Source organism: Mustela nivalis (genome assembly GCF_964662115.1).
Source record: "Mustela nivalis genome assembly, chromosome: 16".
Lineage (NCBI taxonomy): Eukaryota > Metazoa > Chordata > Mammalia > Carnivora > Mustelidae > Mustela > Mustela nivalis.
This window is the reverse complement of record NC_139035.1, coordinates 54,527,976-54,551,182: the sequence shown is the minus strand read 5'-3', so window position 1 is coordinate 54,551,182 and position 23,207 is coordinate 54,527,976. Positions and strand designations below refer to the sequence as shown.

At 41.9% G+C, this 23,207-nt stretch overlaps 1 protein-coding gene across 15 annotated transcripts in view; it reads left to right on the top strand.

The window, feature by feature from the left end:
- The window catches only part of ESRRG (estrogen related receptor gamma), a 621,316-nt gene that overhangs the window by 583,601 nt on the left and 14,508 nt on the right, over nucleotides 1–23,207 (top strand). For all 15 annotated transcript variants that reach the window (XM_082703835.1, XM_082703840.1, XM_082703828.1 and 12 more), the window contains one exon: nucleotides 21,337–21,606. In XM_082703835.1, the coding sequence (XP_082559961.1) occupies nucleotides 21,337–21,606 (270 nt within the window). The remainder of the gene's footprint in view (nucleotides 1–21,336; nucleotides 21,607–23,207) is intronic.

Below are 23,207 nucleotides of genomic sequence, written 5' to 3'. Positions count from 1 at the left end.
AGGCAGAGAGGCAGGCAGACAGAGGGGGAAGCAGGCTCCCCACTGAGCAGAGAGCCCGATGCGGGGCTTGATTCCAGGACCCTGAGATCATGACCTGAGTCGAAGGCAAAGGCTTAACCCACTGAGCCACCCAGGCACCCCACAGTATTCTGTGGGTTGTGTTAATAAGAGAGAAGGCTTATAAGGCTGCCTCTTTTTTAGCTCTATGATAAGGTGAAATTAGGAAAGTACATCAATTCTACATGCAATGTGGCCAGATAATATATCCTGAAATGCTTAGAGAAGGGAAAATGCATTCTATTTTGAATTTCTTTATTCAATTATGGTATTTTTTTCCTGTTTCTAATTTTACTTTATGTATTCTTCCAACCTAATTAAAACTTAAAATAACATTTTTAAACTGCTCTTTAGAGGGCAGATTGAAGAAATATTTTGGAAATAAAAATTTGGTATGTATTTCTCAAATCTCAAATTGAGTTAATTGGTCTTCCTTTGCCCTGAAATGGGAATAGAAACTAATGCATTTTGAACACGTTCCATTAAAAACCTGTACAATTTGCCATATGAATTTGTGCTAAGCATATTGATGTTCTTCCCTAAATTCATATATTCAAGTATTTTATAAAACACATATTCTGTGTGAGGCTCTGCTAAACACTGGTGATGTAGCAGTGATCAAAAGTGACCAAAAAAAAAAAAAAAAAATCCCTACCCTTGTGGAGTTCAAACTCTAGTAGAGGAGACAGAAAATATGCATAGGAGAGACTGAATGTGCAAATGTCCTGAGGCAAGAGTGTGCTTGAATATGCCAGGAATAGTAAGGATGCTCAACTGGTTGGAATAGAATGCCCTGGAGACAGGGCAGGGTGGGAAAGAAGAGGGCCACTGACTGTCTGAGAGTTTCAAATGTATCTTTATTTATTTATTTATTTATTTATTTATTTTTTTAAGGGAGGGAGGTGAAGGGGGAGATGGAGAGAGAGGATCTTAAGCAGACTCCCCTCTGAGCACAGCCCGTCCTGGGGCTCCATCCCACAACCCTGAGATTGTGACCTGAGCCAAAATCAGATGCTTACCTCACTGAGCCACCCACGTGCCTCTCAGATGTATCATTTTGTTTAATCACCTATACATTAATATTGTCAATGATCAACCATATTGGAATTTTGTACTTTCAAATGAAATTAGGGATATACTCTCTTTTTTAAAGGCTTACGTAAAATATGTGAAACAAATTCATTCAATAAATTGTCAACAAACATATTTTAGCCATTATCTCATATGGCATGACCAAAAATGTCCCTGTTGACTATATCTTTTCTTCTCCCCTCCCTTTTTTTTTAAGATTTTATTTATTTATTTGACAGAGAGAGAGACCACAAGTAAGCAGAGAGGCAGACAGAGAGAGAGGGGGAAGGCTCCCCGCTGATCAGAGAGCCAGATGCAGGGCTTAGTCCCAGGACCCTGAGATCATGACCTGAGTCGAAGGCAGAAGCTTTAACCCACTGAGCCACCCAGGCGCCTCCCCCACCTTTTTAAAAAGAGTTATTTATTTATTTGAGAGAGAAAGAGAGAGAGAGAGAGAGTACATGCACAGGGGGAGAGGCAGAAAGGGAGAGGGAGAGAATCTCAGGCAGACGACCTGCCTAACTCGGAGCTCATGGTGGGGTTGATCTCACGACCCTGAGGTCGCAATCTGAGCTGAAACTGAGTCGGTTGCTTACCCGACTGAGCCACCCAGCCTCCCCCGACTCTATCCTTTCTTATATCTGAGGAGCAATCCCTCCAAAGATTTGAGGTTAGACTTTATTTCTGCAATTAGAATGGTTATCCTATGGTTTCCTATACTATATTTGGAATGTTGAACATATATTGTGGGAAGTGAGTAAACTTACCAAAATCCACTTTGAACATATATCGTAACAACAAATGTTTAAGTCCCACCGTTATCGATCAGAGTGATTGCTCACTGATGTGAAACGTCTAACACAATGGGGGAATTTGTTTTCCTAAGGGCTGTCAGCTTTCTCATCTTTTAAGTGGGCCTTGCGAATAAGATAATTTTTAAAACTGCTTCCTGGGCTTGTAGCCTATGCTCTTACGGACCTCATTAACTAAACACCTGGTAACAGGATCACACTATGGCATTTAGCTTTCCAAAGTTACCTTGAAACGGTTTTGCTGTTAATTGGGTGCCTGGCGTGCTGGAGAATTAAACCCAAGAATGTGGAGCAGTAGCTTGGTTTTAAACTGGGCAACAGGATGAGAGGACCCTTTTCAAAGGTTCTAGTGTGTTCCTTTTGGACTTGGGGCTGCATTTGCTCCTTTTTCACTCTCAAACTCATCCAGCTTCTCAGGCTTTATGCTCTGTTCCCCTTGAGGAATTATTCGGCTGCCGGCATCACCTTTAACTGGGCGGCAGCATTGGGAAATCTTCCCTGTGTTCTGATTTCCAACCTTTAGAGCAGAGAGTGGGACCCGTGAGGGGCAGGAGGGTTAGCAGCCACAACCTCACTGCAAGCTCTGAGCACATTCCCTTCCCACCAGTCAGTTATTTATTTCCTTATTTTTTAGATTTCCTAAACATGGATTATGACCAGTTAGGTCCTTGACACCTTGCACGTACGGGGCATACACGTACAAAATAGCTCCGCCAAAATTTGCTGTTTGTCTCTAGGGGATGCAAAGATGCATGAGTGGTTTGATATCGTAGAAGAGGCAGTGACTTCAGCTGTGCCAAGGCAATGTCATCGTGGAAATAGGGCAATGTTGGGGGGGAGAAAGCAGGTGAGAAGGAGTATCCCTCTCCCTAGGGTTCATTAAAGAAATGCTTATAGAAAAATATTTCAAATATAGATGGATAGTTTTCACTCGCCCTGTGGAGAGGAAGGGAAAAGGCATCCCAAGCAGAGTTGAAGAAATTCAAAAGCACAGAAGTACACTCTCATGTGGCCTGTTTGGGGAAGGAGTGGTTCATGGTTGGGACATAGGAAGACCACCACGGTGGTCAAATGACAGGCTCTGGACTCAGATGGTGCGGGTATAAATCATGCTGCTGGGACTTCTAGCCATGTGACCTTGAGCGGGTTTGCACCTCAGTTTCTTCTGTGTAAAATGGCAAAGAGACGACTACATGCTCCGTAAGGATTTAGTGAGAATTAAATGCTTATAGTGCCTCGCTGCTCTCTCCCACCTGGCCATCTTTTTAAAATGCAAGTCAGATTCTGTTTCCTCTTTGCTCAAACCCCCAGTGGCTTTGCATCTCTCTCAGAGTAAAAGCTGCAAAAGTTTGCAAAAACTCATGAACCTTTGTGCCATGTCCACGCCACAAGATGCGGCCAGCCCCATCTCCTTCTGTCCGCCCACCGCGCTGGCCTCTTCGCCATTCTCAGAACCTCGAAAAGAAGGCGCCTTTCAGGAGGTGGATCTTTGCCATTCCCTCTGCCTGTGTGCCTTTCCACACAGAGATGCCAGGCTCGCCCTCCCACCACCTTCAGATCTCTGGGTCCCAGGATCCAGCCTTAGGGCGGTTTTCCTGGATGGCCCTGCTGAAAACTCCAGCACCTTCCTGGTGCCTGTTTTCTGCCCTATTTTGTGGAGACTTTTTCCACAACACTACTGTAATTTTACTTTTATATTTTTATTCATTTGTTTTCTCCCCCTGCCAGTGCTTTGTCCCGTGGGTATCTCTCATGCCTGGTGCATGACGGACACATGGTACGTGGAAGAGCTTAGCATGCCGCCTGGCACAGTGTAAGCCCTGAACGAATTGTATAAATGTTTACCAGCCCCATCATTCCGAACAAGAAATAGAGAAAGGAAAATGGACCCATTTTCAGTAGGATTCAGTACACCTCACAAAGAGAAATCCAGAGGAGCCTAGTAGAGGTGATCTGTAATCTAGATCCAGGAGGGGTCCGATCCAAGTCGGGACCACCATGAGTTGGGTTCAGGTAGAAGATCATGGAGGGCTGAGGTAGGCAGTGGGGCTGGAAATAAGAAGTGCAACTAAGGGATATTTCGTAGAAGCAATGGGACATTGGAGAAGAGTCAAAGAAAGTAACAAAAATTCTGATTCTGTCTTGTTGAGTATTTGACGATGCTCTGAGGAATGCATTGGAATATGTTTTTTGGGGGGTTACAGAATGAGTTCAGGTTTACATATTTTGAGATGAGTTCTCTGAGGCTTTCAGGAAGCTGGAAATAAGTGCGTACTTGTAACCAGGATTCTTATATCCCTAGACGTGGGGAGAGCAGTAGCAGAAGAAGAGAAGAAGCCAAGGCAGAATTCTTGAAGGTATTGCCCGGAAAGGATTGACACAAAAGCAGGGAAGCCAGGAGAACTATGTGGTACGATCCCAGCGAGTGGGCAGGGCACAGGTGTTTCAGAGAAGAGGGAAAGGCAGAAGAACCCATAGGATTTGAAGGACAGGTCATTGGATTGGGTGATGAGGTGATTGTTGGTGACTGTGGTTGTGGGGATGGGGCTGAGACATGATCCAGACCTCAGTGGACTGCAAATGAATGGTCAGAGCAATGAGAGGGCACTGTTGTGTTGTGAACCCCAGCAGGGAGATGGTGGGGGAAGTGGAGAGACACCAGCAGACAGACAGACAGACAGATAGAAAGCTAGCTATTGAGGAACCAGTGAGGAGAGGAAATTTTATGAGAATAGAAGGATGAAGGAATAGGAACTCAGGAGAAGGAGAGATTAGTAAACACAAGAAAGGAAGAGCAGCTGAGCAGAAAATTAATGGTAAAAATCTTCAAGGTGGCCAGAACAGATGGGATTGAGAACATAGTAAAGACTTTCCTTGGGAAGAAAGAACAATCCCTTTTCTTTAGAGACAAGTGGAAAGGCGTTAGGAATTGGTCCCGTTATAGATGAAAAGGAGAAGCAGGTCAAGGGCATTTATATCTATTATTCTTCATTTCTCAAAAAAATGGGAGGTGAGATCACATGGGCAGAATAAAATACAGTCGAGCCTAGAGAGGGATTCGGGCAGAGAGACCGTCCATTCGTGCAGGAAAGGTATGTTTCAGATCCGCACTTTCTCCTGCCCGAAACAAAGAACACCAAAGAATAAAAGAATGTTCAGTCTGGCATGTGCTGTGGACTCATGTGTCCAGTCGAGCAACCTTGTTTGGTAGATAAGGAAATGGAGCAATTCGGTAACTAGCACAAGGTGAGTAGCCAGCATTGTACTGAAACCAGGTTTTCTCACTCTTAATTTGTACTCTCAGTGAAGTGTTTCACGCTGTGCTTTCCAAAGACGTAATGCCACTTAAACCAGTAATATATCTTTTTTTTATAGGCGTCCCCCCCCACCCCGTTATGCACACATACAACCCCCTCCTTGCCAGTCTTCAATCTCAAAATCAGCCCCCATGGGTCCTGCTACTTTTCTTTCTTGCCCTGCACGATCCACTGTCCCAGCTTGCAGTCTGAATTGGACCGACGCTCAGACGGGCTTTTTCTCCTGGAGAAACCATGTTGCAGACTGGATGTCTGGTCGTATTCATGAAATGAGCCAGCATGAGGCTGATGCCGTCATAAGGACTGAGGGCATTAGCTCCGTGAAGTGGCTGTGATATCCCAAAGGCAGAGTTGAACTAGATGCTCCCTGGAGTGTGGCACTTATGGTTGTCCAATGAACTTCCTAGATGGCCCTTTTCCATTGAACTTGGTATTTAAAAGGATCTACACCAATGCTTAATTTTTTTAAAAAATAGTATTGTTGGAAACATGTTAAGCAAACAATAGTTCTACCAATTCGTAGGCTATGTGAATTCTTACATTCCAAAATGAAAATTGGCTTGAGCTACAAATGTTTTCGTGCTATAGGAATGGGACTTTATTGTTCCTGTCTACATTTTGGCTTGGGTTTCTGTTCTTAAATTATATTCTTTAATGTTAGTATCTATGAAAAAGATACTCCTGAGCAATAATCTACTTTGTTTCAGAGTACTTACTTTGAATTGCTGTATTAGTGTTCTGTGTAGGGGGGAAAAAAAATCCCTTTTTTTTTTTTTCCACCACTGAAATAGATGTTAGGATATCTGAGTAGTTTCTGCCCTTTAAATAATGCACTAAATACAATGCGCATGGCCACACTCACACCCCTTCCTTCTCTCATTTGATTTCGAGATACAGAGAAGAAATGAGACGTTCACTTGGGTTTCGCTGTCTTTTATGAAATCCAACCCATTCTGGAGTGAATGAGCGAGAGACTCAGGAGGCCGCCTTCGTGGGAGCAACTGCCTCTCCCCAGTGCCTCATCCTCTCTCTGTCATCCCCAGGCGATGTGCCCGCATTTGTGTGTGTAGATTTATAGTTTATCTTTATCAATGGCTTCATCTGTAGGTAGCTATTATAGCTGCCTCGCCTGGATATTGTTTGGGCCTGATAGATCTGTCTGTAGTTCATCAAAGGGGAGCCGAGTGCCTAAAAGCCATCGGGTCCAGCTGAGGATGAAATACGAGCCATCAGCCTTGGTAATGGCTATAAAATTTCATAATTACACGGCCTTTATTACATTGCATAATGATCCTGAAGCAGTATGGAACAATTAATTAAGATTTTCAACCGTGGCTCTTTCAGAAATTAAAAGGTGCTAGGAGCAGAGAAATGGGGATCTGTCTTGTCCTAAAAGCATTAGGAATGCTGAAGAAATAACTTTCCCGGGCACTTTTATTTATTTATTTATTTTTCTGGTGAAGAGGGACAGCTTCCAGTTAGAGAAGAAGCGTGAATAGACCGCGGCTATTAGCAAGTTTTGATTCCGACTTCAAAACTGCTGCTTTAAAAGGCACGGGAGTGACCGTGCTAAGGGTCTATATAACTACCCAACTTCCCTTTTCTCTTCTTTGAAAAATCCTATTCAGCCTCCCGTTGTAGCCATTTATCACGTTTATGGTTGTTCATCTCTATACATGAAATAAATGCGGGCTCCGAGATAGGGGGTCAGTTAACAGCCTTCTCTAGCATCCTGACCAAGGAGTTTCTCTTATGCACGCTCTCATATCTGGAGGCATTAAAATTCTTTCAAGATCTCTACAGTTTTGACAGTCATCCCCAAAGGAAGACTTTACTGTTTTCATTTATTATCCCGTGAATCCAGCATGTCACATCTCATATATACCCTTTATTTTTTTTTTTTCCATTATCTCATCTTCACACCCTATAAAGAGTAATTAAATGTTGTGGGGGCCTATAGGAGCTGGTAGGAATGAGCTATTTTTAAATAATAACAGAAGCTGGAGAAAAGTGTACAGTAGACATACACGTATGTGTGCATTTGCACATACAAATTATGCCCTGTTCTTGACTTTGTTTTCCATGCCAGGGAAGTTATGATTGAGACGGTTGTGTACTCTTAAGTACTAATGATGAGATGGTAAAAGCAAGCCCAGCATTCTTATGATGATGATTCTAAGTCACACCCCCCAGCTTTCATGCATGAACCCGATAGGAAACAGATATGTTTAAGGAACCATGATCAATGGCTCTGTCGACGTACCTGAAAGAAAATTAAAAAAAAAAAGAAACCCCAAACATGGTTGCAATTTACAACTAACTCCCGGATATTTGTACACATCAAGTATTATTGTTTTTAAATTGACAATCATCATATAACGTTTTGCCGATCTAAATATTTCATGGGAGACTAGAACTTTCCCTTGGGCATCTCCAATAATAAACTTTCAGCAGAAAATTTGGGAAGGATTATTTGCTTCAAGGAGGAGCTACTGCTCAGAGTAAATTCTCTTGTTGAGGCATTTAGTCCCTTAATAGGAATTTTCTGATCTGCTGTCATTCTTGTTCACACACCGAGTGTCACTGCCTCTTTATAAAACACTTGTCATTCTTTAATGGAAACAAAATAGTCATTGCAGCCAGAGCCACAATGTCATTCCACCACCCCTTGCTGCGTCGGCAATAGTGAAAATGACAGAGCGGCTCTCAGTAGGGGTAATTAAAATGTAAATATTGATATTTTATTATTTGAAATTACTTTCCAGTGCGGCATTTAATATCTCTCCATCTGTGCGGCTCTGTTTAGCGGTCACTTTAGTGGAGCTCTGGGATACCAAGCAGCGGCTTGATCCCCGTTATGTCAAAATGCTTGTTGCTGCTTAATTTTGATATCTAATTAAGTGGAAAAGTACAGTCCACACTGTAATCCATGGCATCTTAACCAGCTGCTTGGGTATATTTAGAATTAATCTCCACTATGGAATCATCCTAATGTATGCAATTAAGAGTCTGCCGATGGCTAATTAGGTGTATTAGAATCAGGCAGCTTTTTTTCCCCCCCTCCTCCACCCCCCCCTTTCATTTTGGACTGTTGCAGACACAGGAGTGTCTGCCTGCAGAGGTACTGTTCCTGCTCCTCCGAACGAGTTGGGAAACAGTGCAACTTCCCAACGAATGTCAGCCAGGGGCAGGAATCTTTGCCTTTTCCTGTGCTTCTTTCCCTGAATCAACCTCACCTAGAAATTTCCAGGATTTCCCAGATCTATTTGCAGGATCTCAGTGACACGAAAGGGACTGGTCACAGTGTAGAGGAGAGGAGGGATACAAAGATAAATTTAGTTTCCAACAGATCAAAGCAGGGAGACTCGGGAGCAGTGCTCCGAGTGCCGGTGCTCATTTAGGAAGGAGAGGAATTAGAGCGCCAGAGCTTTTTTACCGCAGCTACATGTCCCTCCTCCATTCTACTTTGGAATGGAGCACAGTCTCCGAAAGAGTTATTATGAGAGGCACGGGTTTGGTTTGTATATTATGCATCCGTGGCATCCGTGGTAAATACGACAGGCAGCCTTTTACTACTGATAACGACTCTGCATTCATGTGGTTGGGGAATTCCAAGAGCTGTGTTGTTTCATGTTTTTGTTTTTGTTTTGTGTTAACTTGGCCAGTTATTCAAATGGGGGGGCAGGGAAGAGAGGAAAGGCAGAGAGAAATCGAAGGGGTTGCCTCTATTGTCAATGAGAAGATAACTGTAGCCTCCCCAGTGGAAAGTATGCCAAGCCGTAATGACTTAGCTCTGCTTGAGCCAGCAAACACCAGCCGTGAACTTGGGAGTAAATATTCGTAAACAGATCTTCATTAGCCACCGAGAAAAATAGTGTGGGAGCCTGACTTTAAACCGAACTCTCGGGGCTAGCAATTCAAAGAAGCTGTTTTTCCATGCTGTCCAGAGCACAAATTATGCCCAGGTCTTTAAGCATAGAGAGTGAGGATTTCTAATATTATTTGAATGTGGAATTTCAGGGTCAGCAAGCTGTAATTTCATATCTATGACATGCATCCCATGGATAACATATTTCTCCTACGTTCTTTCATGAATACATATGACACTTTGTTTTTAATGGCCTGTGTTGTAAATCCTTTAACGTGTGTTTATGTAGAAGACCTCCTGATTTTTTTTTTCCCCCTGCCTCTCCTCTTTCTAGGACATATATTGGAGACACCGAGTTATAGTGTCTTTCTATTTGGGGAAAATCAAGAAAAGCACACCTGAAGGATTATTTTTTTCTGCTTTGCTCATAACTAGTAATAAAGTGAAGGAAGGGGAGATGTTAACATTAACTCCACAAATACCCTTTCTTTAACAATTAGTGCTCTTGTTAGAATTTGTGTTTCTATACCAAGGGACCAATTAGGTAAATCTGAAAAGATTTGAAGCCATGTTATTTAAAATTAATATAGAAATTATAAGTGATTTTCTCCTAGAGCTCTCATGTAGAATCAGCGATTGGTCATTTCAGTGAAAGCACACAAGGTGATCACAAAATCTGTTTTTTTGTAATTGGTGGCTGACATGACATTTTCAAATTTTTAGGCGAGCTCATGAAATCACCCAGGTTTCCATGATGCAAACATCATTCTGTACCTTAGCGCGCATTGAGTGTGGCCTTCACGAATGGGAAAATAACGAAAAGGAAAAGATAACCTGAGCTTTAAAGTCTGCAACTCTGTCTTCATTTAATGCAAGCAGATGTGCTAGAGAAACTCTGAACTCTCACTGTCTGTAGATAGGCAGGCAGTATTCGCTCCAAAATCAGAATGCAGTGGAGCAAGCATTTCTCTTTTCCTTCTAATTTTATCTTTTGTACTATCTCAGTTAAAAAAAAAAGTATATATATTTTAATATATAAAAAATATTTATATAATCTATAAATATATATCTAATTTTTGTGCTATCTCAGTAAAATTATATATATGTGTGTATGTACATATATATGTGTGTATGTGTACATATGTGTGTGTGTGTGTATTTACCTAATTTATCCAATGTGTGGACTGTGCTTTTTAAATTCTCCAATATCCGAATATTATGTTGGGTCACACATAACAGAAACAAAACAACCATGGCTAACTTGCTGTTTATAGATTTCCTTTAATGGTTCAGTGTTCCCAAGAGAAGCAGTTCATCTTTAATAAAAAAAAAAAAAAAAAGTAATAAAACTTTATGCGTGGGCAAAAGAAAAATACACAAAAATTCATTTTTTTAAAAGATTTTATTTATTTATTTGACAGACAGAGATCACAAGTAGGCAGAGAGGCAGGCAGAGAGAGAGGGGGAAGCAGGCTCCCTGCTGAGCAGAGAGCCCGATTGGGGGGGGGGGGCTCAATCCCAGGACCCTGAGATCCTGACTTGAGCCGAAGGCAGAGGCTTAACCCACTGGGCCACCCAGGCACCACCACAAAAATTGATTTTTAATTTAAAATCTGTTTTAGGTCAGAAAAAAAAAATCCAATACTAGAATCTCTGGAGGAAAGTAAAACATGCCAAGAAATTGTTGTTTGTTTTATTTAAATCTCAACCAAAAGTTACAGTTGTGGTTGTTTCTGCAACAGTTGTAAAGAATATTTGAGGTACAATTATCTCTTGCTGAAGTCTGACAAATGATTATTGGCTAGTTTAGTAAAATGTTGGATGGTGCAAAAACATATATTTGGTCCTAGAACCTATGTTAGCAAAATTCATCTTCTTTTGTTTCTCCCCGTATCTGTATTTTAATTTAAAAAACTATCATCCCTAACAGAGATAACTTGTTTGCCCCTAAGTCCAAACTCTCAGCTAAGTATGTATGAAAAATAGAGGGGGAGTGCATACAAAAACTGTGTTACTAAAAATATTTTTGGCCCCCTGCTTGATTTCCTGAAGGTCCAACCTGACTTCTTACAGACTTAAATGGATCCTCTTTTACTGGCTCAGAATATTTCCGTAGGACTATCTCCAGCTATGCTTGTTCCTACCGCAGGTGCAAATGGTTCCCCTTCAAAATTATTACATAGGCATGGATATACAAACCAGGTTGATAAACCTGAAACATGTCTAAATGGCATTTAAATTACATTAACACCTACTTGCACAGACTCTGTGAAAGGTCATAACCGACAAGTACCATCTTCCGCTGTTTGTAAATGTCTAATTTGCTGCTTTAAAATGGGAAGTCACCTTACTCCCTTGGTGCTACTCAATGGCTGTTGTGTTGCAAATACTTCTGACAAGTGAGTATTTACTTAGTGAGATTCCATTGTCCTAAAATGGAGTGAGAGGGAAATGCCCTATGAACACATTTTTACTGCTTTGTCTTCTCCTTGCAGCTTTTGATTCAGGGAAAGGAGACCCAAGATTTCTCAATTTGCTTCCCTCCCCCCACCCAAAAGTAGAACGTGCTTTTACTAGTTATTTGGGTTTTACAAAAACTAGATGTGTAATTTCTAAAGACTCTATGTTAAAGAAGTAGAATACAGATTTTTTTTTTTTAATTCCTTCAAGTAAAAAGAATCAAAGAGCATTTGTTTTCATTCCTGGCGAGGCTCGGATTTCAGAGGTTTAAAGCTCTAGCTACAGAAGATAAGTTCACACATTGTCAAAATAGTTATACTAGTAGGAAAAAGAGAAATTAATTATAGATACTTGTAAATAATAAAAGTCATTGTGACATTATCACAGACTCTTTTGTGAACGGTAATTTGTAAATATACAAGAAAGTAGGCCATATGATTTAAAGGTCAAGTTTAATTGTAAATTAAAAAGGAACCAGCTGAGGTTGAGAGAGAACGTTACCGGAGTTTAAGTGGCTCCAAAGAAAATCCTACATACTAGACAGGTACATATAAGCGAAGAGCTTTACGTATAATTGGTGCTTTGATAAACACTCATTGAATTATGAAAAAATAAATGAGGTAACTTTTTTGTTGCATATTCGGATTTTTTCTTTCCAGGGGAGGGGACTGCTGTCTTGATTCCTCATGTCCCGTTCTTTTCGAAAGCCAGTCAATAAATTGTTAAAGAATTATTCATTAATTGATTTGGCACATATTTATTGAGCCCCTGCTATGTGGTGGGCACTGGTGCTGGTGCTGGGATTACCGCAAGGAACGAGGAAGAGGGGCCTCCACTATTCCGAGCTCAGAGAACAGGGCAGCGCATGGGCACCGAGCTGTCTGCTGGGTGGGACATGGTCACCTTCACTCCATTATTTACTTCTGTCTTTCCCTATTTTATTTTTAAGATTTTATTTGTTTGTTTGTTTGTTTATTTGTCAGAGATAGCGCGCACAAGCAGGCAGAGTGGCAGGCAGAGGCAGAGAGAGAAGCAGGCTCCGCGCGAGCAAGGAGCCCGATGTGGGACTCGATCCCAGGACCCCGGGATCATGACCTGAGCTGAAGGCAGTGGCTTAATCCACTGAGCCACCCAGGCACCCCTGTCTTTCCCTATTTTATAACTTGCAGCTGTGCCTGTGGATGTTACACAGGAACAATGATGACGGCGATGGAATGGAAGGAGTGTATATGCTTGACTTCGGAAACATGAAGAGGGAGACTTGGTGACAGATCCCCGAGAGCTGGGCGGGAGGCGGCGGGTGGATGATGATGCCGTTAATCCGGGAAGCAGTTACCGGCTGGGTTGGGAAAACACGCTCTCCATTTCAGCCTGTGAGGCCGTCTACTGAGGAGTTACCAGAAGAGGATTTTTCAGGAAATGTGGCAGGAAAGGAAGAAACGGGCCCAATAGGGAGAGAAATGCCATCCTGTGCCAGAGGGTTTGTGTTTCGTTCTTCTGAGAGTAGAACTGAGAGAGACTGAAACCAAGAATGCATTTTGGTCAGTGGGTGGCATGCGTAGAGTTCATATTTATTTATTTATTTATTTATTTATTTATTTATTTATTTATTTAATAAAGATTTTATTTATTTGACAGAGAGAGAGCACAAGTAGGCAGAGAGGCAGGCAGAGAGAGAGGAGGAAGCAGGCTCCCCGCTGAGCAGAGAGCCCGACACGGGGCTCGATCCCAGGACCCCAGGATCATGACCTTAGCCAAAGGCAGAGGCTTAACCCACTGAGCCACCCAGGCGCCCCTAGAGTTCCTATTTAGAAGAATGCTTGAGTAGCCATGGTTAAGATGGAAGAAGGCAATACCAATAGCCCTGTATCCCGGAAGAGATGAAAGACGTCTGGACCCAAACTGGGGGGAGGCACGGAGGAGAGAAGTGATGGAAACTTCCGGAGACTGTGTACAACCACACACCCATCTTTCCTCCCTCACATATACGTACCCTTTGAGCATTCCTAGTGGTACCGACCTTCTTTTCCTCATCGTGATCTCATTTCTTCCTACTGTGCCGTAACATCGCAGGGGTATGGATTATATTACGCTCATTTTGCATGTCCTGGTAGGTCCGGGCATGGTGCTTCCCTTACCATAGATGCACTGAATAGCAATTGATTTAAATTCTGTGATAGTGGAACCACTGGGAACTGAGTAGGGCTGGACCAAACCCTTGGGAACATAGTTTTCTCATTTTACAGATGAAAGAGCAGGAGCCAGAGAAGTTGACTCATTGCTCAGAGTTACACAGGTCCATGGCGGGAGAGGTGGCCCCCCGTGCTAGGTCTACCAACTCCCAGTCCAGTGGTCTTTGTCTGAGGTGCTCACCGTTAGCCACCCAGCCGTGTGCTGCCTGTCAGTACTGCTCACCGTGGTACTCCGAATCACACAGTGTTGCAACTGGAAGCTTCCTCAGAGATGGATAATCTCCATTTCACATTTGACAAATGAGGAATCAGCCATGGGTCTGTATTAGTTTGCTGGGGCTACTGTAACAGAGAACCGCACACTAGACGGCTGACAACAGAAGTGTATTGTCTCACAGCTCTGAAGGCTAGAAGTCTGAGCTCGAAGTGTTGGGAGGGTTGGTTACTTCCAAGGGCTGTGAGGAAGAATCTCTGTCAGCTTCTGGTAGCCCCTGGCTTGTCAATAGCATTTTCTGTGTCTCTTCACCTCATTTGCCTTCTGTTTGTGTCTGTCTCTGCGCACATCCCCCTTTTTTAATGAAGCTACAGTCAGATTAGGAGCCACAGTAATGACGTCATCTTAACTTGACCATCTGTAAAGACCCTATTTCCAAATAAAGTCACATTCACAGGTCCTGGGAGTTAGGATTATACCATCTTTCGGAAGGACATAATTCAACCCACAGCAGAGGTCAATTAACACTAGTGGTTGTAGTGTGGGTCGATCTAGAACCCAGATTTGCAGACCTCAACGTCGCTGCTCCCCACCCTGGCCTCTTCCCTCCCATATCACTCAGGTGGCAGGAACTCCTTAGCTTTGGGGTATCTGGCATTAGTTGTTTCCCATAGATTATTTAAAAGTCTGTGGAAATGTCTGTCAGGCTACAGATCCTTAAAGTTTAGAAAGAGTCAGCATGCATTTATTTTAGAGGCTTGATTTTTATTTTTTTATTTTATTTTTTAAAAAGAGTATATTTATTTATTTGTCAGAGAGAGAGAGAGAGAGAGCACACAAGCAGGGGGAGTGGCAGGCAGAAGGAGAAACGGCTTCCTGCTGAGCAAGGAACCCCACGCGGAACTCGATCCCAGGACCCTGGGATCATGACCTGAGCCGAAGGCAGACCCTTAACCAACTGAGGCACCCAGGCGCCCCTGGAGGCTTGATTTTTTTAAATCAAATATTAGACCAAATTTAATGAGGGCTCAAAATTTCCTGAAGACGGTGCCTGCATATCTGATGCCCTGGCTGGCTGCATCTTCCTTGGACTACCGGTCAGGGCCCTCTAACTCCCTGTGGTATTTCCCGACTGGTCCCCGCAGTGACTGGGCAGAGCCAGTCCGATTCAAGCACAGGATCTTCTTCTTTCAAACCAGGAATATGGCTTCAAAATGAGCTTTTGCTGCTCTGTGTCCATCTAATCCCAAAGTGAGACTGAAAATGCCCTTCTATAATTTTTTTTAGAGTCCTACATTATATGGCACTGCCTTCCTTTTTGCTTGATGGTCAAACAAACTTGAGTCACATCAAAAATGACACTTTCCAGACAGAGCTCTCTTGTTTTCAACTAGTACAAAATAAAAATTGTAGGAAAAGAAAGCCATTACGTATCCTTCCTTTAAAGCAACTCAGCCAATACCTTTCTCATGCCCTCCAGTCATTTATCTTTCTTCTTGGCTTAGATGAGAGGTTGGGAGACATAAAGTTGAGGTCAAGTAACAGGGAGTTTGGGGAAAGCTTAAAGAATGTTTTCAGGTCCTCTGTAGTCATTCAGCAGTAGGAGGGTAAGTGGGATTTCCAAAGAGGAAGCATACCCTCCATCTAGAACTCTCTGGATTCTTACTTTACATTCACCTGCCTTAGATCAGGTCCTTTTTCAAAGTGGGTTGGCAGTTGTCACCCTCCCACACTCACAGAAACAAGCCAAAAAAACCCCCTCTGGTCATCATTTTTACGCTTCCTTGAGTAGCCATCTGGGAATACCTTTCTTTAGCTGCTATTCTACTTTTAATTTTTCGAGCAAGCTGCCCTTGGAAACAAGGGACAATTACTAAAGATAGAATTTCACCAGTGCCACAGGGGCATGTCTTCGATTTCTGTGCCCCCGAGTGGGCTAATTGAAACTTCTTTGGCTGTTCCCATGATCAGCATAGGTGGCCAGTTGCACCTGTAAACTCAGTTAATAGTGATAATTCTGAGATCCTGGACTGGTAGGTATTGCCTTTAGGATTCTATTCTATCCCTCTTTTAGTTTGTCACCACTGCCTAGACCGTTTGCTAAGTTTTATGGATGGTGTTCAAGTTTGTCACATAGATAGAATTTTTTGAATTAGAGTTCTTTCAGATTTTCACATTTGTCCTATGATAACCACTATTCTAAAACAATGGTCTCGTAAAATCTCTGTGAATCCTACTGGAAGTATATGAACGGAAGTAAGGAAATCATGGAATCAACAGATGTTGAAACAGGATCACATTCTAAGAAGGGGAGCTATACCATTTTTGCAATTTTTCTTGTATTTGACTCAAACTAAGCAAAATGGAGTCTGAACTTTTGAAATCTGGTTTATAGCCAGACAAGAAGAATAAAGATTCAAAAAATAATAGTGGAGGTATAATGTCTAATGCTTATGTGCTAATATAATAGGTAATATTTGTCATCCACTATAAAGAAAAGTTTTCAGGGAAATGCTTCTGATGGCACCAAGTAAAGATTCCAGCTTTAACTTTAGAACTTGACCGTCTGTACTTACTTAACTCCAGCCCCTACTAAGGGCCAGTCCGTAAAGGGCATCTCTCTAAAAAGCAGAATAGAGAAAATGTCTTTATATATTGTATAAACATTATAATATACAATATATTAATAACAAGGGTTATGCATCTGTGTATCTGTTGGTAGCGAAGACCAGATCTTAGCGCCATTGTGATTCTTTCTTCTCCTAGTTCCTGTAAGCACTGGGTTTATTTGTACAGCAGAGAAAGGATCTCACTCATGCCACAATGCTCAGTCAGCTTCTCTCAATGAGTTTTGTTTACCATCTCGGTGAGTCGTTATGGCGTAATTACAGTTCTAACATGATACGCTATTTGCTGAGAACCTTCAATTTTTGGTGGAAGAGAGAAACTACAGTTCAAAAACAGTGAGCGGAGCCAATCAGTGCCATGATTAACCGAAATTAACAGACACCCTGAAGATTTCAAAATGTTTGCTCTCCATTTCCAGGAAGCAGCCAGGAAGAAAATGCCTAGCAGGGGTTAAACCCCGGTGCCTGCACGGCAGCCTATTTCTGTCAACACTCCGTTCAGGAAATAAACATTTATGCTTTCTGAAATGAAAGTGTATTTTTGAAGACTAGCCGTCAGATATTTTTTGCCCTTCACACTTTCAAATGCTTAGCCTTTTCTGTAAGTTGACTGCAAAGTGCATCAGTTTGCCAGGCTAAAAAAAAAAAAAAAAAAAAAAAAGTGCTTGACAAGTGCCCATGGCACCAATGTCATCCTCCGAAGTTTCTAGTGGACTTAAGCAAGAGCGTTGGCACAAAGCATACTTTCTTCAAGCCTGTTACTTCAGGGGTACCTGCCTCTTGAGAAGCTTTTCAATCCTTCCAAATGATGTTATTCCCAACTGTCATCTGGTTTATTTGGAGCACACAGGATCGCAGATAAACACGCTATTTAACTGCGGGTCAAGGGAGAGAGTCATTCTGCTCGAAAAACGCCCGAGATACAGTAAATGGCGCTGACTCCAGGACGGAGATGGAGAGAGATCAGAGTTGTCAGCGACAGGCATGGAATGGGCCATGGTTGGGGAAGGAAAAAAAAAAATGGGCCGTGGTATCAGTGTATTTTAAAAAAGCTGTAATACGGCTGAACATTTAAAACTATAACCTGTCAAACACCAAAGATTAAGATCCCGGGATGTACAAAACATGACGTTCGAACGACACAGCGGCGACGCATATTTTATTTCACTGGGGGGAAAGGTTTCTGTCTGCAAAGGTAGCAAAATGGGTTCGGGGATGAGGGCCTCTCGTTCATAGCCCCGTAGCCATAAAACCCCATTCAGTGCCGGGCACAGTGCACGCAAGTAATCCTCATTTGGATACAAGCACGTGTGCACCAAGAGAGCCATCACATTTTTAGAGAATTCCTTAAACTTGGTTTATTTAGATCTTGGCCATTTAGGTTTTTATACTTTGCTCAGATCCCCTGATCAAAATATTATCATCTCCATGTCGTTCTATATGGGAGCAGTCCTAAAGGGCAGGCAGAAGAAGTTTGTGGTATTCCAGTGTTAGCTCTGTTATGCATCCTGCCTCTGTCGCCAGGGGAGCAGAACAGTCTCCTCATGAGGCTCTGTCCCTGTCACCCAGGCATCTGGGCAGGCTCTCTTTGTGCCAGCTTGCAGACTGCCGAGGTGTGGTAGGAAAGGGTTAAGTGTTGCAGGTCAGCTTTTTCAAGAGCACGAAGAGATAAAAGTCCAGACTTTTATTTACATTCTGGAAAGCATGGATGGTCCCTTTTCCTATCATTTTGCAAAATTACACTTCCTTTAATCAACTGAAAGAGATGTGAGGCTATCAAGCAAAGCAAACTTGTCAAACCTTTTGTGTTGTACCCATCTCCCCATCCTCGCTGACCAAAAAAAAAAAAAGAGAGAGAGAGTATTTTATATTTTTTAACCTTTTTCCTTTTATTTCCTTAAGAAGTGAAAGAAAAAAAGTTAGGTTTATAGGAAGGATTCACACACACACACACACACACACACACACACAGCCATCAACAGAGGGCAGACAAATTGCAGGACCAACCTAAAAAAAAAAAATGAAATTTTATTGTTTTTGCTTAATTAAACCCCAAAGAAATGTGTGAAACCTTGTTATGGCTGAAAATTGCGAATTTGTAAATCACAGGGACAAAAGGGCCCCTGTGCAACTTTAAAGTTTCCGTGCACGTAACTGTCGATAGCGTGCCTTCTCCATCATCAGCACTAAATTCACATTGATGCCTCTTTTCTTCTCCGTATTGATCCTTCCATGAGAACGTAGATTTGTATCTGTTAATTAATGCGTCCTGAAACAGCGTTTGTATTAATCAGGCAGATAAGAAAAATTGGATGCCTGCGTCCTCTTGACAACCGTAAAAGTGCTGGGCCTGATAAAATCGTGGACGGACCTCAATAAAAAAGTTCCTCCTTCCACTCAATAAACTAATCATCCTGCTTTTAATTATTCGGCAGAAAGATGTGTGGAGATTGGAGAATGTGTAAATCTATTTACTAACAGCGGTGTCTGGGAGGGAGAATAGGGCTGTCACAGGAAGGGGCTGCGGGCTCCGCGCTCTGTCCATCTGCTGCGGCAGAGACAACGGCTGCTCGGAAGCATGAGGAGGAACAAGCACACGAAGGCAAAGGGGAAAATACTCCTCCCTTCTGGCTCGTAACTTTCCAAGATGATCATTTATTTCTTCATCTATTTCATTTGCAAAACAAACCCCGACCCTTCCCTTTGCTTGCGTTAGGTGTATTTGGATATGTGTCGCATCTTTTATCTTGGGATGGGGGGGTGGTGGCGGCGGCCGGGGGATAGGATAGAAAAAGGAGCAGTACTGGTTTGTTTGCTGGGAGTGTAACAGGCTCAAGATCGAAAGCAAATGGAGCCTAACCCAGTCAGACCAGGTCGTTATTTTTCTCTTTGGACTCTCTGTTGAAAATGTGACCACATGTTTTGTCTCTAATTCTAATAGGAAACTTATGTAACCCCACAATGGTATGACCAGAAAGAGAAAAGGAGTGGGGAAAAAAAGGAAAGAAAGATTGACACCGCCAGTTCCGAAGAAGATCTGTCATGTAATGTGTAAATGGCTTGATAAACAATGAAAGAGATGCTTTTTACACGTGTGTGAAGACCCGCCTTTAATAAAAGCCAGACTAATCCCTCTTGATGATTTTATTAAACACTTCAGTTAATGGTGCCAAGTGGCAAACCACTAGTTTTCACCAACAGGGCAGGAAATCGTTTCCTTGTCCTCATTGTGCAGTAGTTTCTAATATCAGATGGGATGTGAACAATTGGATAGGAATCAAAATGAGACAAAAGCAGTGACCATAAGCAGGAGCCCAAGAAGACTGGGCAGCAGTGGATAGTTATGATTTGGGTAGTAAGATCTGGAGAAGGAGTAAAAATAGATTTTATAAGTTGCATTATTAAAATTTTCTCCTCCTATGGAATTATTGGTGGCAGGATCTTAAATCATGGTATTGTTGTCCTCAATAACCGTAGGGCTGTTTGCTCACCCCTTGGAGTCCCTGGGTATTACCTTTGAAATGAAAGTGAAGATTTAAGAAACATTCATTTTTTTAGGACTCTTGGGGAAAGTATATGGCTGATCATTAGGTATCTTCACTAAGACTTCCATTTAGAATCTAGATCTCGTCCCTACTCCTAACTAGGTTTGATTATACTACTTCCTCTTTTCCTATTGAACAGCATTTCCTTTTTTTTTTTTTTTTTGCATGTTTTCTCGGAAAGGAACTTCTTTATATGTGTTACATGTGAATTCAGACCAGATTGTTAGTGAAGAATTACAGGAGTCATCTGGATATTTCAGATAAAAATAATATTTAATATAGTGAGGTTTATTGAATGCATAGCTTTGGTATTTTGCTGGGTGTTATTTTGTGTGCCCCCCAAACAAAAACTGAGGTGTGAGTAAATTGTCTTTCCCCTAGTGAAAGAGCCAGCAGCTCAGTGGGGCCAATATTTAATCTGAGGATCTGGATCTGCCTATATCCTACCCACGGAACTGCATTGCCACCATATTTAACTCTTTTTAAATACCTGGATGTTAATCAGAAGAACAAACTGGCTTTTTGATTTGGTGAAGAGGCCAGGCCACTCAGTATTCTTTTCTCTTTTACACCAATGAACACCATTTGGAGAGGAATTCATGTTATATATCAGTGGGTACAAAATATCCAACTAAGAACGCTCTTTTGGGTGTATGAATACTCATCCTTCACTGAGCGTCTGACTGTTACAGAGAAATATTTGCTAATTGAACTCTACAGGGTGAGGCTACACTGTTTGTTTTTTGTTATTTGGGGAGCTCTTTTTTTTAATTTATATTTTCCTGTTGTTTATCAATAGTAGTTTTTAGAGATGAAAAGGATGAAAATCTGACTTCCTGAAAGACATTTATAAAAACTGTAGCCAGACATCAATTATGTCTAAAGACTACATACTCTTTTCTTCTGAAATGAAAGAAACAAACCTACTTTTCCGTTCTGTCTACCTCAACTGTGTCTATAAAACCTAGGGAAAAAAAGACACCAGCAAGCCAAACTGGTTTGTGACTTTCACTTTGCCATTCGCACAATGATCAGGGGAAAATTTAAGAGCATCTCATCAAAGCTCAGCATAATTTTGAGCACCGATGCAGAAGCTGACTACCATATGAAACTAATGTTGCATTATGAAATTATGGCTTTAAAGTAACTTGATCTGCCCATCTTCCCATGCAGGCTTCTCCACGCTGTCCCTGGCGGACCAGATGAGCCTTCTGCAGAGTGCTTGGATGGAAATTTTGATCCTTGGTGTCGTATACCGATCTCTCTCATTTGAGGATGAACTTGTCTATGCAGATGATTATATAATGGATGAAGACCAGTCCAAGTTAGCAGGCCTTCTTGACCTCAATAATGCTATCCTGCAGCTGGTAAAGAAATACAAGAGCATGAAGCTGGAGAAAGAAGAATTTGTCACCCTCAAAGCCATAGCTCTTGCTAATTCAGGTTGGCATGCTAACATGGTCATTGTTGCATTTTTTCATATTCCAGTTTTACCCTCCCTCGACTTCTTCAGAAATTTGCTAAACCCGGTTGTAAGTTTTGTATGAGACAGCAAAATTATAGTCATTATGGCTTTCTAGTGAAAAGTTAGAAATAAGAAAAGTCCACTTGCATTATTTTTATTACATTTGTTTATTGAAAGCGGTGAAACTTTTGGCAGCCTAATGTGTAGGGTAAATGGAAGCTCTCCCGACAGCGTTACCTCCATTGTCCTGTAGGCACAGGTGAAAATAAGGGTGCACCGTGGGTACGTGGAAAGCATTTTCCCCTTCATAAATGAACATTCTGCAATTGGAAAAACATACACAGTGTTGTTTTTAATTTGGTTATCGAATAGTCTAGTTTTCTTGTATTCTGGAATTCTGTAGAAGGCAACTTCTGCTGGAGTATTTCTCTGAAAGGTACCACCTATGCAGCGAGGGTGCAGAATTATGGGAATAAACAGTCTTTACATTTGAATGGAAATGTACTAAAATAGCAACTTCTGATAAGTAAAAATCGTTGCTGCTTTGTTGTTTTTCCCTTTGTGCCTCTACTACCGCTTTATTGTGGTCTTAAGTCGCTTTTGGCATTTGCATATAGTTCCGGATAGATCCCTCCTTAATGACGTGCCGATCTTTAGATACCTGCGTGTCAATAACGCACTCTGATGCTGTGTACCATTGACAGTCACACCGTGCCCCTCCATCTGCTTTTGTTTTGACCCTATCTTTGAACTTTATCTTGGTTGCTGGCCAGTAGTTTTCCCTTTAATTACAAGAAGGAAACTGTCAATAAAATCTGTTAAATGGGATGCAATGAGTGGCTTGAATGGGCGGACGGCTATTTGTTCAAATTCTGCAGCATTCAAGGTATTGACAGTTTGTTTTCTGGGGCCATATGTGACGATCAATCTCAGGCTGGGCTCAGCCGCGCTGAAAAATGAAAAACCAGATTGCTTTTGCTTACTTGTGGATGACGACTTTGTGATTTGGCGCGGTCCTAGTGAGATGAGACCCTTCTGCCCAAATTGCCCCCATGAGAGCCGGGGACGCGTGACTGTTTTTAGAAATAATTTTTAATTGATTTTGTAATTAACAGTTCATCTACAATATTGATGCGTGCATCCTTGGACTGATAGGAGGGAAATTGTTTTCAACAATGAAGTTGTACTTTCCTATTTGTCTTCATAATGGAGTTTAGCATTGCATACTTTTAATTGCTGACCACACCGTTCACCCCCCCATTGTCCTCCTCCCCTGTGAAACTGTAATCTAGGATTCCTTATGACAAGTGGCACTATTGATGCAGACATCTCACATAGCCCTTCTCTGGCTCTCCAGAAGACCAAAGTGGGAGATGGGAAAGAAATTTCCCGAGAATTTGTTAGTTTGCAGGACTTCACGTTATATCATCTCTCATCATCAGATGAAAAATTCTGTAGCAGTGGTTTGGGGAAGAATTTCTGTTTGGTAGTTGTATAGTGATTCTAATTGAAAACATGTACTTGGCCAGTTATATTTTAAAACCCAGCAAGCATGTTTTCTATCTTTTATATTAGATAA